The following is a 17,895-nucleotide window of genomic DNA, read 5'->3' on the forward strand; positions in this document are numbered from 1 at the left end:
CAAGCAAACATGGAAAATGAGGCATGAAGCAAGATTCATCAAGTTGTATGGAAATTTAGAACTCAAAATCTAGTGGCAACATATACTCTATATTTGAGGATAAATTTGGATTATTTCTTGGAGTCCATTTTAGACATACTATATGTCGTTAAGCTTGGGAAGTCAAGAGTCCAATGCTTTAAACGGTGTATAAATCGAAGCTAAAATGAAAAAGTTATGGCCATTTGAAGACAATTGTACAAAGATGAAGGACCATTTCGAAATGATTTCGAAATTCAACTTGTGAATTCGAAATCCAACTTGTGAATTTGAAATCCAACTTATGAATTTGAAATCCAATTAGAAATGACCTCAATTTCGAACTCACCCATTTTCACTTTGATGTTTCACCTCCTCTACCTCAGGAATTACATCTACGACACTCCATTCGCCTAAGTAGGTCTCACACAATTAGAAATCACCATTTTATTAATTTTTAGTCATTTTTAGGTAATTATTTTATAATAAGTGGCGAATGAGAGTGTGGTACATGTTTGGTAATTAATGATATTATATAAACTCTCTTAGTTCTAGTTTTTAGGAATCTTGGATCATCTTTTAAGAGTTTGACAACATTGTGGGGAAGAAGACAAGAACTTTGGTTTGCTTTCTTTTCTTCTTTATTGAATATACTGTTTTTAGTTTCTTTTGATTCAAATTATGGACTTTTACCCTATTATGAATAGTGAACGTGACATTACCCCCATGAGAGACTAAAAAGGCAACTTGGGGCTTAAAACATGAAAACCTATAGGGACAATGGGTAAATCATTATAACAACGTGATTAATTATTGGTTGAATTACAAGTTATCAATTTTTTATCCTATCTTTGTGAGTTAGTTTATAGAATGATACGGTAGGTTATTACTTGATACTAGTGATTCTTGGTAACTCTTGGTCATTAGTTATCCTGGTCTTCCCTATTGTTATTTGCCCCAAAACAAAGTTATAAGAAGTAGAAAGGGTTAAAAAGCCAAACCTTAAACCAATAATGAATATCATTCATTTGATTATTTTAGAAATTTATTTTAAAAATAAAATATTAGGTTTTGGATGTAGTTTTGAGTTATAGAACTCAAGATTGATCTCGAACGACTAAGGATTCTAAAACCCTAAGATCACTTTACTTAAGAAACCATTGTTATCTCTATTTCTATACCTTAAGTTAGATTGTGGAAAACCCCAAACTTGAATCAATTGAATTAAAAATCAATATTCATTTTGTTATTAATTTAGTTTCTTTTACTTAGTTTCACTTCATAAAAGTTATTTCACATATTGTTTTTCACTTTAGGATTCAAATAAAAACAATTCATTTATCCTAATATTGATAATTTGCATAAGCCGATTCCTAAGGACGATACCAAGAGCACTACAAAAGTCATAGTGACTCTTTTTCCAGTTTTTCTTAATTAGAGTTGCTACGTAAAAGGCTTAGTATTTTGGACAACAGAGTAGATCGGTCAGTACCCTACAATACTTGTTCTTAACTAGGCCAGACATTTCATACTATGTGACCAAGCTTAGTCAACATATGCAGAGTCTAATTATGCTTGATTGACATGTAGATAAAAGAGCTTTGTGGTACCTTAAAGGAACCATAGACTATGGTATTGCCCTTAAACCACGTCAAAGGCAACCGCATATTCAAATGCTAATCAAGGCTCCTATCCATGTGATCGAAAGTCGGTTAACAGTTGTTGTTCTTATCTTTGAGATTGATTGATTTCATGGTCATCCAAAAAGTAGCATGTGGTGTTTCGATCCAACATAGTCTTAGTATAGAGCCTTTGCCCTTGAAGCGATTGAATTAACTTGGTTATGATCCCTCTTAAAAGTTCCTCTTCCTACCTATATACTAATTTAGTGCGATAAAATAAGTGATGGTTCTATGGCTACAAATAAGGTATATCATGTAAGAATGAAGCCTTAAGAGATTCGAATTTAGAAATCCGAGATGTGTCATCTTGTAGATTGTTTAACTAAAGTCTTGGCTATCACTTGATATTAGTATTTGAGGTCCAAATTCATTGCAATAGTGTCCTCCAGTCGCTTAAGGAGGACTATAAGACATGATATATACCAACACTTCCACATCATCAGCCAACAATACCACTTGTCCATTGTAGCTTGTTGCTTATTAAATATGTATAAAAACTTTATTATACATGATTATCGTGGTATAAAAATACAAATGTATCCTCCTTGTCATATAAATAAAATGCGTAGTAGTGAATCATCTTAACAATGAACCCTTTTTAGATACTTAGAAATTTTCTTTTGCTTCAAATTTTATTTTCTATTTATTTCTTTGTCATCTTGTTTATGATTCAACACCTTAGTGGACTCGAGAACTATAAATGGAATCAAAGGACTTCTTCAAAATTATTTATTTTATGAATTAGTAGATAAAATATATATAGATATGTATATATAAATAGTCATTTCTTTCCACTTCTCATTTCCTTTCCCACCTAACAAAAAGTAACTACAGTCATAAACGTGTTCACAATGTCGGTGGTGACATAAAAAAGGAAACTAAGAAACATTCATATTCAATTGTCACATTTTCATAATAATAATAAATACATCTTGTCAATAAAAAGAGAATAGAAATGTAGTTGTATTATTGGGGGTTGCAACCAAACAAAGGCATTATCTAGAGGGGTCCATTGGGCAATTGAGATCACGTGCCAATGGCATTAGAGAAGTGGATGTGAGCCCAACAAGTGACCTTTTTTTTAGAGAGAATATGACTTTATGTTCCCACCAATAAAATTAAATAAAAATAAAAATAAATAAATTTGCATGCAAAGGGATTGATTTGGACTAAGCTTCAATGCATGACCACATCCACAAGGGAATGGACCATCCCCACCCCTCATACACTTACTTTTTTTAATGATTTATTTTCACATTGAATGTCATGTCAACTCTTGTTTCCATTACCCTTTGTGTTTCCACTGTTTTTGTTCCCTACTCACTCCTCAACTCACTTGCCTTTTGATTTTAGTTTTAGATTTGCCTTCTTCCTTTCCCTATTTATTCATCACGGGTACCTTTTTTTTTAAAAAAAAAAAAAAAAATTGTTTAGGGCATGTTTGGTTATTTAAAAATACTAAAAATAGAAAAAAAATTGTGAAAAATGATTTTATCATGTTTAATTTTATCAAAGAAAGTAAAATATAATTAGGTTTAGTAAAAAATTTATATATTTTTAAATTATTTAATTTTTATATAAAAGAGTTAAATAAGTTAAATGAGTTTGAAATAATATATAAAACTAATTTATTGACTTTAAACTTATTTTTTTTTATTTTTCTTCATTTTTTCTTTTCCTCTATTTTTTTTTTCTATTTTCTTTCTTTTATATTTTCCCTCAAACTTTCTAGAACCAAATATAGTATTAAGGTTTTAAGTATGAGGTTAATTTTTCATTTTTGATTGAAATTACTTCTATAATAATGTAGATTTCATCGAAGTTTGAATTTTACCCTATTTTGATTTTTGAAAATTTTGAAGGTAAATGTGAGGACAAGAAAATAAAAGAAAGAAAAAATTTGAAAGAAACTAAAAAATAAATTTTCAGTTACATCCGATGTTTGGTAAACCAACTTAATAATTTAATAACTTAATCTAACTTATTAAGTAAATTAAATATGCTTAGTAAAATAACTTAATAGTACGAGTTAAAGTAAAAAGTAACTTTAAGTAAAAACAATTAACTTATTAAGTTCACATCTTTATTTGACTTTTTTACCCTCATTTACCTTAATTATCTCCATAATCTCTTTTACTATTTCATGATCTCTATTATTACTCAACTTTTTTTTACCCTAATAACAATTTATAAGGATAAATATATCAATTTAATTATTCAAAATATGTTTTAAGTTAATTTTAATACTTAAAATGAGAATTAAGTAATAAGTTTTAAATTAAAAAATAAAAAATAATTTAATTTAAAGTCAATTTAAATAATTAAATAATAAATATTAAGTTTTACTAAACACTTGCTTATTATCACTAAGAGATAGGTCCCACATCTCTTACCCCATTTAACCTTTTTTTTATTTAATAAAAAAGTTTAAATATAATTTGTAAATAAATAAATATTATATTATATTTTTACCAGGAATCAATTATTTTTATTTTATATATCTTAAAATAAATTGAAAAATAAAAAATAAATTAAATTATTTTTATTTAATTATATATGTAATCGGATGGAACTAGAAGGTAATTTTTGAATCTATCTCAAACTTAATATATATATATATTTATATTTCAAACACGTACTTTTAGACTTTTTCCAAACCCATTCAATTAGGCACGCGTGAATACCAAAAAAAAAATCTCATAATACCATCAACCCCACTTATTATGGAAAAGAAAAACAAACAAGTAAAAAGTATCTATCATAGTACGTTGGATCAAATTTGAGTATAATGTTTTAACATGGATGCATGTGATGAAGTTTTAGAATATTTATCAAGAAATGGAAAAAAAAAAAAATGTCGACATCTAGGGTAAAGGCAAGTGCCCTTGTCAGTTGTGACTCAACATTGATCATGCTACATTTTCAATGGTTACAGCTTGCACATTGGAATGTTGCATTCTTAGGAAGAATTCATTTTTGACATTTTCCACCCCTCTTGAAAATGACTTTCTTCATATATTAAAATGTATTTTTTGCAACTTTTAGTTACATTTAATATCAAAAATACATCTTCAATGATAACAACTAGCTGTTTGGAAATTTTAAGGGTCATATGCATTTTGATAACATCACTTTAGACTTCTCTTGACATGTTATTTACTAGGTTTAATAATAATAATATAGTTAATTTTTTTTTTAACAAAAAAATCTTTAATATGTGCATATATAATATTATTTATTTAGTTTGGTGGGGTTTAGCATATGGCCCTCGAGACCAACATTTATTAGCAGAGGATGGTTAAGCTCAAGTTGGTCAAAGACGAGAGAGACATGGATTGTGAAACAACAGACATGATAATAAATTGACGACCTAATTAGCATCTAATAGTTAGTTGGTTATTTTCAAGATGATCGAATATGTGAGGGGAAATGAACTATGGGACAATAAAGGTAACGATGAATCAGTCAAGACAAATAGTCGGTAATGAAAAGTACTAATGTAGGAGTAGGAAAAGAACTTTGATGGGACCTTGAAAGCGAGGTTCGATAAAGACTAGGTACTAGCATTGAAAGACTAATATCATAAGATGTTGTTCAAGTTAATATATATAGGATGACTATCTCGGAAGCGTACTAGAAATAATAATTACCACGTATGATTGTGTTTCAATTCTCAAATTGCGTAAAACTTAAACTTTTTTAAAATTAAATTTAAGGTTAATGTGTTTCCAATTGAGGGTACAATTTTGAGAAAAAACTTATGGGGATAAATTGGTATAATATAAAGAATTTAAATAGATTGATGTTGGGTTAAAAAATACTTAGAAGTTTCAAATAATATTATTATTTGATGATTTTACCACTTGCCTTGCTTATAATTTAGATTTAAAAAAAAAATCTTTTTATAATATTGTTTATTTAAAAAAAAAAAAAACACAAAAGGAATATCCCTATCCTTATTCAAGTATTTTCACAAACCATGTCCGAAAAGAATACAGTGAACAATTACTTGGAGGGCATCCAAGGTGAGAAAAAAATATAAAAGGCATCTTTATATATATATATATATATATATATATATATATATATATATATATATATAATTTGAAATTTATATTTAATTACAAGCCAAAGCTTTTTCTTAAGTTCAATATAAGTTTTTATACCTATTTGACTAATTTAATTAAAAAAGTTTATAACCTTAAAAAAAAAAAAAAAAAAAAAACCCTTAATGTGAAAGTTAGGAATATGAAATTTTTTCTTAAAATTATTTCTAGTTTAATAAAAATTTTATTATACTAATATTTATCACTTTAATAATAATTTTAATCTCCACCTTTATATACACCTCTGAAAGCTTCCTTCCTTCTCAATACCTGAGCATCCATCAAATGCATTCTTTTCATATACCAGTAAGAGAAGAAAATAGTGAAATTAAACTCATCCAAAATAAAGTAAAAGAGTTGTTAAAGTTTCGGTATATATTATAGTTTGACTCGACAAATGAGAAAGAGATCAAATCATGCAGGTGAGGGGCTCTAAGCAATCATCTAGATTCAAAGTATCACATATAACATCTTTCCTTTCAATATGTCACTAGAAATCAAACTAAAACGTTAACATACAATAGTTTTCGTGTCAAACGTTCAATCTGTTGATTGTTCAGATTAATTTGAAATAATCCAACACCATAGAAATCCATCACTATTCCTTTCCCCTACTAAGAAAGGTTCATTTTGTGTCACAAGAACAATCTAATGATTAATAGTTCCTAGTTTCTTTATTATTTTAAAGATCAAGAGTGTTTATTTAGTCCCTCTCCCTAATGTGAGAGTCCCTTTGTCTCTTGCCCCTCTATTGACTCATCAATTTTCTCTTGCCATGCATATTTATTCCCCTAACTTGTTTTGATGGTGATTTTGAGAGAGTTATAAACTTTTCTATAGTCTAAAATTACTTTCTTATAAATATTAGATATTCAATAAGCTTTTAAAATTATTTCTAAAACCCTAGAAAACCATTTGAAAAAATTCTTGAAAACCACTTCATTATTGTGTAACACTCAACCAAACAATCCTTTTTTTTTTATTTATTTTATTTTATTTTATTTAAATTCAAACAGCAATTCATTTTTCTTAAGGACATTTCTAACAAAAATATCATTAAAAAAAATGTCCAAAAAAAATTCTTAAAATAAACCAGTTATCATCCCAAATGGTGAAAAGAAAAAAAGTTAAACATTTCCCCATCCCATCTCCATCTAGATCACAAAAAAAAAAAAATAATAAATAAAAATAAAAATAAAAATAAAAATTGGCATAAAAAAGGGAGATGAGATCAAAGAACTTGGACATCAGGGCTTTCAAATCAAAATTGTAATCCTACATTAAGTAATATGAACTCAATCCAGCTAGTCAAAGAAGTGGAAATCTATAAAGCTTCACTTGCCATGACCCATGACCTATCAACACTTCCCCATCTCATAGGGGGACCCTCCTCCATGCATATATATATATATCAATATACAAGTAGCCCTTCCATATCCTTAGATGCCAAGAAGTTTGACTTGAAACCCAAAATATTTTTTGTTCCCATTTACATGAAAGGAACGGTGGAGATAGTGGAAGATATGATAGGAAATGATATGATATGATAAGAATGTAATTATGTGGGTGGTGGATCCAAGCATGAGCGCCCACCTATAATCACCCAACATGGCCTGCTAGAGGGTGGTGGGTAATCATATAAAATTATCAAAAAGTGGTCACACCCACTCTCCCCCATATCTTAGTTTTTGAGTCTTTCTTTTTCCCCTTTTTCCTTTTTGACCTTTTCCTTGTTTGTTTTCTTTCTAGTGGGAAAAGTGATAAAAATACGAAAGCAAAAAAAAAAAAAAAAAAAAAAAAAAGGGATAAAATCACTTCATTGGAGTACTAAAAACTTGTAATCCACAAATGTTCCCCTAATTTTTTGAATTATTGGAGTTAGGTGCCTAAGATTCAATCCTTTTAGCTACATCCTAGGTTCTAAATTTTTATGTGGAAATTAAAATTAGGGGGAAAAGTCTCTAATTTGAGTAATCATTCTCTTTAGACTAGGCTAATTATTTTATGTATAGCTGAATTATAGTGGAAGATCACTAGTGGAATTTTTTCCCTAACCAAACTTATGCTATGGGATAAGAAGACCAATACCTCCACAAATCCATTAAAAATAAAGTAATGGAGGCAAAGTGGATGGTAGCATAAAGTTTCATAAACTAATTAATTTTAATTTATGCTTCATTTAACTTAAATTTTTTGTATTTTTTGGAAGCATGATGTTTATAATCTTTTAACATTTTTCTTGGATTTATTATTTTTATCATCCCTATTCACAAGATCCTCAATTGTTGTAATTTCTTGTTGATTGTATAAAAAATATAAGAAATAAAAATTATTTTCAAAATTTAGAAAAAAAAACCCCCCTCTCAATTCATTGAAAATTAAATAATAAAAAAAACTTATTGTTAATTAGCTTCTTAATTTTGTAACCCAAAAAATAATGAATGGGTTATTAATAGTAATTACAACCCAACCCATCAACTTCAAAAAGAAAGAAAAGGGATTTGCAGCCCCACCATATCTGAAACACCTAAAGCTAATATTTCCTTTTCCCTTGCTTTTATGCTGCATGCTTTGGGAAGTCATTGGTATGAACAAAACCACACATTCCTATTCTTTTGTTAAAAAGAAAAACCTTAAATTCAATGTGGGCAAAAGTTTGTATGGTCAAATCCCATGAATCTTTCTATAAAATAATTCCCTTTATGAATAATTAGTCTTTGGTTCTTGAAAAATTTATATATATATATAAAAAAATCATAGGAAAGAAAATAAAATAATAATAATAATAGAAATAAAATGGCAATATTTCCAATGAAAAATGGTAAATTGAAAGTAAAATTTATCAAACCTTATAGGACATAATGTTTTGTGTGAAGAAGTGACAAAGATGTCTCACATTTGCAATTGCAATGTCAAACACAAGGAGATCTAAAGTGGGAGTTTTGACTACTCTTTTGACATTCACATTTAATTAATTTGTTTTTTTTTCATCAATTAAATATTTTCTAACCAAAAGGTGATCTTACAACCACAATCATGCTAGTTATAGCCTTATAGGTCATCAAGTTGGGGGGCATTTCTTAACAAAATAAAGATAATATGTTGTACCACATCTTAAGGAAAAAAAAATCAAGGAATATTTTTTTAATTTGAATTATCATAGAAAAAATAAAAAAGAAATTAAATATAATTAAAATTAGTTAATAAGAGGAGGTGGGCTATGATTGAGTGATAGTTTAGAAAAATATATAAAATAATTTATTAATTTCACATTTATTTTCTTTCACTAATTTTTTTTTAAAGTTTTTCAAGAACCAAATACAACTTCAATATTGGAAAGCAAAAACTAAGAGAAAGTCCTCGTATTTTGAGTTGACAATCCCACTTTTTAGCATTGACATTACGATAGTATCGGTTTGCAATCTTGTTAGGTTTGGAATTTGACATTAGTCTTTGTAATTATCTCGGATTGGATTGCATTAGTTATACAATTTGATGTAACCTCAAATGGCTTTTAGAGGATTAACTCGATCTTACTAACAAGCAATTAATTTTTAAATAAAATGACTAAACCTTAGCAAAAATAAAATTCATTTAAAATAAAATTTTAATTTAAAGTATCACCTACTGGTCTGCTGGTCCACTAGTGCAATAAAAAATTTCAGCCATGAGAAAAAAGAAGCCAAGAAATTAATAATAGCTCTTCACATGTCTTCTAGTGCTATGTGGGCATACATATATACATATATATAAAGTTTATGATATGATATGAAATTATAAGGGTGAGAGCAGGATGAGTAGTTGGGTTGTTGTGTCCAAGTGTTGGATGCTACTTCCCATTTTTGATCAAAGTGGACACCACCATCAACACCCATCAAACCACCATATAATTACTCATTTATTTTATATATTCCACTCCCATTTCCAAGTATTCTTCACTTCTTTAAGTTTGATTCCTTTGAGATTTGTCATGTCCAATGTTTTATTAAGTGCTTGGAGTTATATTTTAACCCTATTATTTAGTATTTAGTAGAATGAGGAAAAGTATAAGAAAATTAATAAATTATTTTTATTTTTTACATGCTACTATATAATTTTTAATTAATTCTAATTATATTTAATTTTTTTTTGTATATTTTTATGGTAAAACCAATATTTTTTTTACTAGTGTTTTTTATTTCTTTGATATTTTTTATTGCAAAAAATTGTATTTTCACACATTCGCATAAAAATAATTATAAAATATGAATTTTTTATTGGTTAAAAATAGTACCTATAGTATCTGAATAGTTAAAAATAATATTTAAATGCTAATTATTTTTAAGTAATTATTTAAAATTTATATTTTATAAACTTCGATTCCCAAATTTTCATTTTTTATATAAGTGTATGAAAACAGGTTTTTTCTTTTTAGACACCTGTAAAGTAATTTTTTATTGCATCCAAATTCTAATTATAAATCAAAAATATTTTTATCAGAATTGGTTTCAATCTAATCATAATGTAAAGGATTGTAAAATAAGGCATTAAATTATGTATTAGAGAGAGACAAATCAACGAAAGATTTGACAAAAAAAAACAGGAAGAATAATTTTCCTTGGAAATCAAGGTATGGAAGAACCAGCAACTGAGGGGAGAGAGAGACAGGGGGGGATAGAGAGAGAGTGGGAAAATCAAGAGGTTTGGACACCCAAATGGCAATCGCAGATCCCAAGAAAGGGGAGAATGCAAATAATTAGGCATGATAGAAATGTGAGAACTTTTTGAGTGGAAATGTCAATTTCGTGAAAAAAGGAAGGAATTGTAATTATAAGTCTTGGGGACAAAGCGTAAAATATGTCAAACTAAATAAACTGCCTTTTTTCCCTCCCTTTTTTCTTGCTCTTTTCCTGTTGCTGATGAGAGGTTTCTTGACTTTTTCATGAGCAAAGTTACAACTTACAAGCCCAGTCCTGTTTTCCTGGGTCTTTACAAGATTAAACAAAGCAAAAAGGAAAATGTAGTATCAGTAGTAGTAGATGAAGCAGATGGATGGGCAACTCAGGCGTGTGTGTTGTAGTCTTGTTGATATATCAAAAAGAAAAGGCAAAGCATGACCCACCAATGAGACCCATTGCTTTGGACAGTTGCAATCCATGGTTTGAACATCACTTGTTTGACGAAAATGGCCAAAGAGCTTCACCAACAGCAACATCTCCAACTGGGTCTTTGTCTCTCTTCTCTCTTCCTTCTCTTAACCCCACCACCCTTCTTTTCTCTTTCTAAAAATACCATTTTTCTCCCCCTTTGGTTTCTCTTCTCCCCATGGACAAGAACAACCACCTCCACCACCACCAGCACCACCAGCAGCAGCAGCTGTCCTTGGCCAAGTGTTCACGTCAGCGATGCAACGAATGGTTTGTTTCTTTGTTTGGTTTTTAGTCTTTTTCTGTTATGATGTTCTAAGGATTCTTGATTTCTTACACTGGTTTTATGATTAGTTCTCACTTCTCACGTCTCACTACTGTTAGAGTAATGTTTTTGTTTGTCACCATTTTTATGTTTTGATGTTGTAGTTCACTTCAATTTTTGATGTTCTTGTTGTTGGCCTTCTGGGTAATTTTTTCTTTCTCCTTTTTTTTTTTTTCTTATAAAAAAAGTTTGGTTCTCTAGTCATTTTATTGCTTGGTTTTGATGTTTTGAGCTCGGATTCAATTGAACTTCGAATCTTTTTCTTATTGGTCTACGGGGTGTTTTTTTGTTCTGTCTTGTGGTGGTGTTGTTCCTGGATGTTTGTGTAACTGGTTCCTGCTGGTTAACCAGAAGATTTTTCTTCTTTTCTTTTCAAATATGAGTATTTGCATATTCTTGATGAGCTGTGCTATTTGTGCTTGAGGGCTCTAACATTAAGGAAAAAGAGGTGTTATGCTCTGCATTTTGTCTACAGTTTGTATTTATTTATCGATATATTATGTTGTCAGGATGCTGATGGGACAGGGATATTGAGTTATGTAATTAGCTTTTATTGATGCATATTGATGAATCCAATTCTGGACTTCTGTTGCAAGATCGAGCGGGTAGTGGGAACTTCCATGGTTTTCTGGTTGATCCAAGTTAAAAGGCTTTGCATACAGATCTTATTTCTTATTGAGCTTAAAGTTTGTGGCCCTTCCCTTCCTTTATTTTTCTTTTTCTTTCCTTTTCCTTTTTCTTTTCCTTTTTTCCTTTTTTCAAATGTACTTCTTGGCCAACCCCCCAGTAGTGGGGATCAACCCTTTTATTGAGTAGAACAGTTGAGCTTCCAAACATATTTCTTGTCCATGGTGTGTTTGTATGTTTAGTAACTGCAAAATGTCTGTGATGATAGAGTCCACCCTAGCCTCGTTTTGACACCATGTGAAGTATTTTCAATTCATTCGGCGATATCATTGAATACCCTTTTGCATTTTGTCTCTATCTCACTCAATGATGTCGGAAGCCTTGACTTTGTTTAATCCATTATTAAACCCATGCACCTATGATTGATTTTGAGTTTTACTGCCTCGGATGTTCTCACTAAATATAAGCTAATTCTGATATAACCAGAGAGAAGTCACATCTTCATCCAATATTATATTCTTGCTTCACCATAGCTAGAAGTGCCCCACTGTGAATGAAGATTTCTTTGCTCTGCTTCCCTAATCCCTGTCTTGTGCTTCTTGTTTGGATTAGTAAATGAGTCCCTACATCTTCTCAGATCCTTCGAATGTTCAAAACTCTGTAACACCAGCAATAGGATTCTTCAAATATGCTGCAGTGATATCTTTCTAATGGCACACCATGCTCTCTTCCATTTAGATGCCTCTCCTGTTTTTCTATTGGTAAATAGATTTTCAGATGAGTTCATTAGTCTAAAAAAAGTTTTAAAAAAATGCATGCCATAGTGATCTTACTCAACCTTTTTTATATTCTGTTGTGCATTTTTTTTTTTTAATAATTATTGGAATTCTGATGATGTAGATAAAGGTGTGTTCAACACCACAAATTCCATAAGCACTGTTTTAGCTGAAGATGACATTCTACCATGATTGAACACACCATTTAGATGCCTCTCCTGTTTTTCTATTGGTGAATAGATTTTTGTAAGAGTTCATTAGTCTAAAAAAATTTAGAAGGCACAAGGCATGCCATAGTGATCTCTACTCACCCTTTTTTATATTCTGTTGTGTATTTTTTTAATCATTTTTTTTAATTCTGAGATGTAGATAACAGTGTGTTCAACACCACAAATTCCATAAGCACTGTTTTAGTTGACGATGACATTCTACCATGATTTAATATGCATACAAGTTGTCTTCAGATCTTTCTTGTATGGATCTCTTTTTATTTGTTGGCTGTTAGGTGTAGTGTATCCTGCAGAAGCCAAGTGACACTATTCTGCTGATCTTGAAGTTTACATGATAATCATTTTTCACAAATACCTTTTTTGTCGGTAATTGGTTGTTTATCTTCTGTAGGATTTTTCGGGATGTTCCAAGTGATATTACAATAGAAGTGAGTGGAGGGATGTTTGCACTACATAAGGTGAGTTTCTGCATGGTTCTATGATGAATCTTTTCATACCTTCCCTATCTGATTGGTGACCTTCCTTCTTAAATAGACAAAACTACTTTTTGTAACTTTGTTATGGCTTCTGTTCCTATTACTTTCCTTTCATGTTCACTTCATCATAATTGTACTCCTTTTCGTTCCTGTTAGTTAGAATACTGGGGAAAAACTTGGAAACAAGTTGGGAAATCCATACAATATATTCAAGTGGAGAAAATGAGATGCATGTTATGAAAAGAAAAACGAAAAGGAGAATTATTTCATTCTGGTATTATTCATAATAGTTTGAGAATCCTGCAAATATTCAGAAGTTTTTTACAATATCTGTATTCTTCATGAATGGTTGTCAGATTATAGAAGCCTGAACAATTTAAATTGGGGTACACTTAGTGAAAGGTTGTGCATACTCTTTCTATAAAAAATTTGAAGTTTTTCCTCAAAACCTTAGTTTTCTTTCATCATAAATTAAAACAAACCCTATGAAGTTCTGTTACTTTGGAATTGTAATATACTTTGTATTTCTGCTTTCTCTAATTTCTTGAGTTCCAAAAACCTATACCCATGTACGTGGCGCAACCTTTTGATTTCATGATGCTCTTGCTTCTACTGTTGGCGGTTTTCTTCACTAGGGATGACTAAAACACAAGAAAGATATTATTTCCCAATTGTCGTTCATATTCAGCTTTCTCCAATATGCTTATATTTGTTCTGCTTCATATTCATATTTGTAGTAGGTATCTTCGGATATATTTACTATTATCCGAAGTTCTGAGAGACCTTCAAGGTCAAGTATAAACCAATATGAGATTGCAATTTACTAGCAGATTTTCATTCTGCTCTTTTTTCTGTAGACACCAAGAAGAAAAAGGAAGATAATAGATATCTTAAAACAACCTTCCAGCTTGAGATGGTTTTAAGATTGCTGTTTTTTCCCCCTTCTACTTCAGTTCTTTTTAGCAACCAAATGGAGCATTTGGAAATCTTTTAGTTTACTTGGGATAGAACTTTCAAAAACCAGTCTTGTACTCCTTTTGGTTATGATTTAATGTGGAGTGCTTGATTAACTGTTCTAGAAATGATTTGGAAGAGAGGATAATTAGAACTAATGGTCCATGGATAAGTAACTAGGGACAAGAACTACATGATCATTGCTAAAAAAGTGTTGACCATTTGCTGTCACTGGTTGCCTTTTCTTTTTCTTTTCTTTTCTTTTCTTTCTTTCTGCCACCCCCTTCCTTAATTTTTTGGTTTGGGGAATTGATGATCTTAGGCAAAAGTATCGAATATTCAGTCCCTTTGATACCATACTCTTCCAAAATATTAAAATTTATCGCATGTCCTGATTTGGTTGTCAATGGTTAGCAGATATTTGTTGATTTGTTCTTTCCACTGAGATATCCAGAGTCTTGGTTGCAATAAAAATTCATGATTATCTTATTGTTTGATGCAGTTCCCTCTCGTCTCTCGAAGTGGACGAATACGGAAATTAGTAGCAGAACGCAGGGATTCTGAAAATTCTAGGATTGAGCTTCTCAGTCTACCTGGAGGTGCCGAGTCATTTGAGTTGGCAGCAAAATTCTGCTATGGTGTTAATTTCGAAATCACCTCTGCAAATGTTGCACAGCTATGTTGTGTTTCAGATTACCTCGAGATGACTGAGGAATTTTCAAAAGATAATCTTGGTTCCCGTGCTGAAGAGTATCTTGAAAGTGTTGTCTGCAAGAACCTTGAAATGTGCGTGGAAGTTTTGCAACAATGTGAAAACCTACTCCCTCTTGCCGATGAGCTGAAGATAGTTGGCCGATGTATAGATGCAATAGCCTCCAAAGCATGTGTAGAGCAAATTGCTTCAAGTTTCTCGCGCTTGGAGTATAGCAGCTCTGGGAGGCTTCACATGAACCGGCAGGCCAAATGTGATGGGGACTGGTGGATAGAAGATCTTTCTGCTCTTCGCATTGACTTGTATCAGAAAGTCATAACAGCCATGAAGTGCCGTGGAGTCCGCCCTGAAAGCATTGGTGCGTCACTTGTGAACTATGCCCAGAAGGAACTGACAAAGAAATCCAGTTTATGGAATCCATCTGGCCAGCAGAAAGTTGAGTTGGTTGCTGGTTCAAGTGTGCACGAGCGACTCGTGGTTGAGACAATTGTCAGCCTTCTGCCAGTTGAAAAACTTGCTGTTCCCATTAGTTTTCTATTTGGGATTTTACGAAGCGCCGTGATGCTTGATTGCTCAGTTGCTAGTAGGCTTGATCTTGAAAGGAGAATCGGGTCCCAATTGGATATTGCTACTCTGGACGATCTTTTGATCCCATCATTCCGGCATGCTGGTGATACCTTATTTGATGTTGACACAGTGCATAGAATTTTAGTAAATTTCTCTCAGCAAGATGACAGTGAAGAAGATATGGACGATGCCTCTGTTTTTGAATCTGAAAGTCCTCCTTCACCCTCCCAAACAGCATTGTTCAAAGTTTCAAAACTAGTGGATAATTACCTTGCTGAAATTGCCCCTGATGCAAACCTCAAGCTTTCAAAGTTCATGGTCATTGCAGAGACTTTACCAGCACATGCACGTACTGTTCATGATGGTTTATATCGAGCCATTGATATCTACCTAAAAGTACGTACATATTTATTGTTAGACTGGTATATGTTATTAGGCCATATTAGCCATATCCTAATAACTTGAGTCTTAAAAAATGTTAGTTGCTTAACATAGTATCAAAGTTATAATCCCGAAATATCGAGAGCTTAAGCTTTTATGAAGTTGGTAGCTTAACATTAATTAGTTTTTTTTTTTTCCCTCCTGTTTGGGATTAGCTTTGTTAGGGAGGGATTGAAGGTGAAAAAAGTTGATGAAAGAAACAAATTCCTGCACTTAGGTTTTCCTTTATATTTTACTAGGACAGAAAATGGTCCTTATATCCTAGTTATTAGATTTCAGTCTTTTAATTTCTTTTCTTTTATGAATACATATTTCAGGCCCATCAAGGTTTATCTGATCCAGACAAGAAGAAGCTCTCCAAACTGATTGATTTCCAAAAGCTCTCACAAGAAGCTGGCGCACATGCTGCACAAAACGAGCGCCTCCCTCTCCAATCTATAGTCCAAGTCCTCTATTTTGAGCAGTTACGGCTCAGAAATGCCTTATGCACATCTTATGCAGATGAGGACCAGAAGCCAGTGCACCAGTCATGGCGGATCAGCAGTGGTGCTCTCAGTGCAGCAATGTCACCAAGAGACAACTATGCATCATTAAGGAGAGAAAACCGAGAGCTAAAACTTGAGCTAGCTCGGTTACGAATGAGATTAAATGATCTGGAGAAAGAGCATGTTCATATGAAGAGGGATATGGAGAAATCTCATTCTCTTAACTTCATGAGTTCCTTTTCAAGGAAGATTGGTAAGCTGAACTTTTTTGGACATAGTTCTTCAAGAGGATCGAGTTCTCCCTCGAAGCATTCACAAAGAACAGATTCTAAGGTTATTGAGAGAACTTGAATAACCATGGTTTAGGTAATTTACACAACCCAGGTTCTTTTCTCTATATCTGTTGAGTAATTGGAAGTCCTGCTTTTGATGACCTTTTTTTCCTTTTCGCCATTTTTCATTTCTTTTTCCCACCTTGTATATGAGTTATGGTGCTTTGAGTTACCAACCGTAGGGTCTTTTTGTTGGAAGTGATTGATTTTGGTGAGTTTAACTTTGATATTGTTTATATTCCACATAGTCAGAATGAAATCTTTCAACGTTAATATGCAAGAAAAGCTTGTTTACAGTTGTTTTACTGAAACAACTTTCAATTTGGCTCTGGTATCAACCCATAAAACTGATCTTATATAACCAGGTTGTATCACTCAACTTTCAGTGATTTGAAAGTTGGGTCTTGTAAATGACATCCAAATGATTACTGAAATCCCAATTTCCCAACTAGTTCCTGGTTGACAATTCATACTTTCCTTCTCTTAACATGCGTTTATCCTTACAGTCTGGTCCATTTTTTAATACTTGTTCAAATTATCCGCTAGTGCTGAACTTTGTGTTCCCACTCACTTCCTAGGTTGCCAGATTCCAAATTGTCCTGATAGCTGAAGATTTTCTGAATTCCAGGGTCATCACTGTGGCCATAACTGTCCTAGAAAATATTGTTGAAACTTCAAATCGAAGTTCAACATTAAAATCCCTTTGGGCTGTTAGCCTGTCAATTACATAGAAATAGAACCCTAAGGAAAATAACGAAAGTTACTTTTGTTTCCCATGGTTTTATCCTCCAGATCGAGAATGTAATGGCATGTACATTCTCCCACTGTAACATAGTCATTGTTCTCAAGGCAGATGGTCAATGACACTATTAACTGAGCTATACTTTATTATCAATCTTCTCCTTGTCACAGACCAAAAAATATGATATTTGGAGGGTAATCGAGCTCCTATTATAGTTTCAAGAATTGTTAAGAAGATATCGCTAAAAAAATTGAATCCAAAAACCCTAACTGAAGTTTGTAAGGAAATCACAATGC

General features: G+C 31.6%; 1 protein-coding gene across 2 annotated transcripts; it reads left to right on the plus strand.

The window, feature by feature from the left end:
* Positions 1–10,495: 10,495 nt before the first annotated feature.
* LOC117917252 (BTB/POZ domain-containing protein At5g48800) lies at positions 10,496–17,168 on the plus strand. Of its 2 annotated transcripts, none has more exons than XM_034833461.1 (4): positions 10,496–11,202; positions 13,282–13,348; positions 14,823–15,995; positions 16,358–17,168. In XM_034833461.1, exons 1-4 carry the CDS (start codon positions 11,111–11,113, stop codon positions 16,874–16,876), a joined length of 1,851 nt encoding a protein of 616 aa, XP_034689352.1. In that variant the 5' UTR covers positions 10,496–11,110; the 3' UTR covers positions 16,877–17,168. The 2 variants fall into 2 exon arrangements, with proteins under 2 accessions (XP_034689352.1, XP_034689353.1); XM_034833462.1 differs by lacking the exon at positions 10,496–11,202 and adding an exon at positions 12,065–12,645.
* Positions 17,169–17,895: the final 727 nt, after the last annotated feature.

The sequence above is a fragment of the Vitis riparia genome, chromosome 7 (genome assembly GCF_004353265.1).
Source record: "Vitis riparia cultivar Riparia Gloire de Montpellier isolate 1030 chromosome 7, EGFV_Vit.rip_1.0, whole genome shotgun sequence".
Lineage (NCBI taxonomy): Eukaryota > Viridiplantae > Streptophyta > Magnoliopsida > Vitales > Vitaceae > Vitis > Vitis riparia.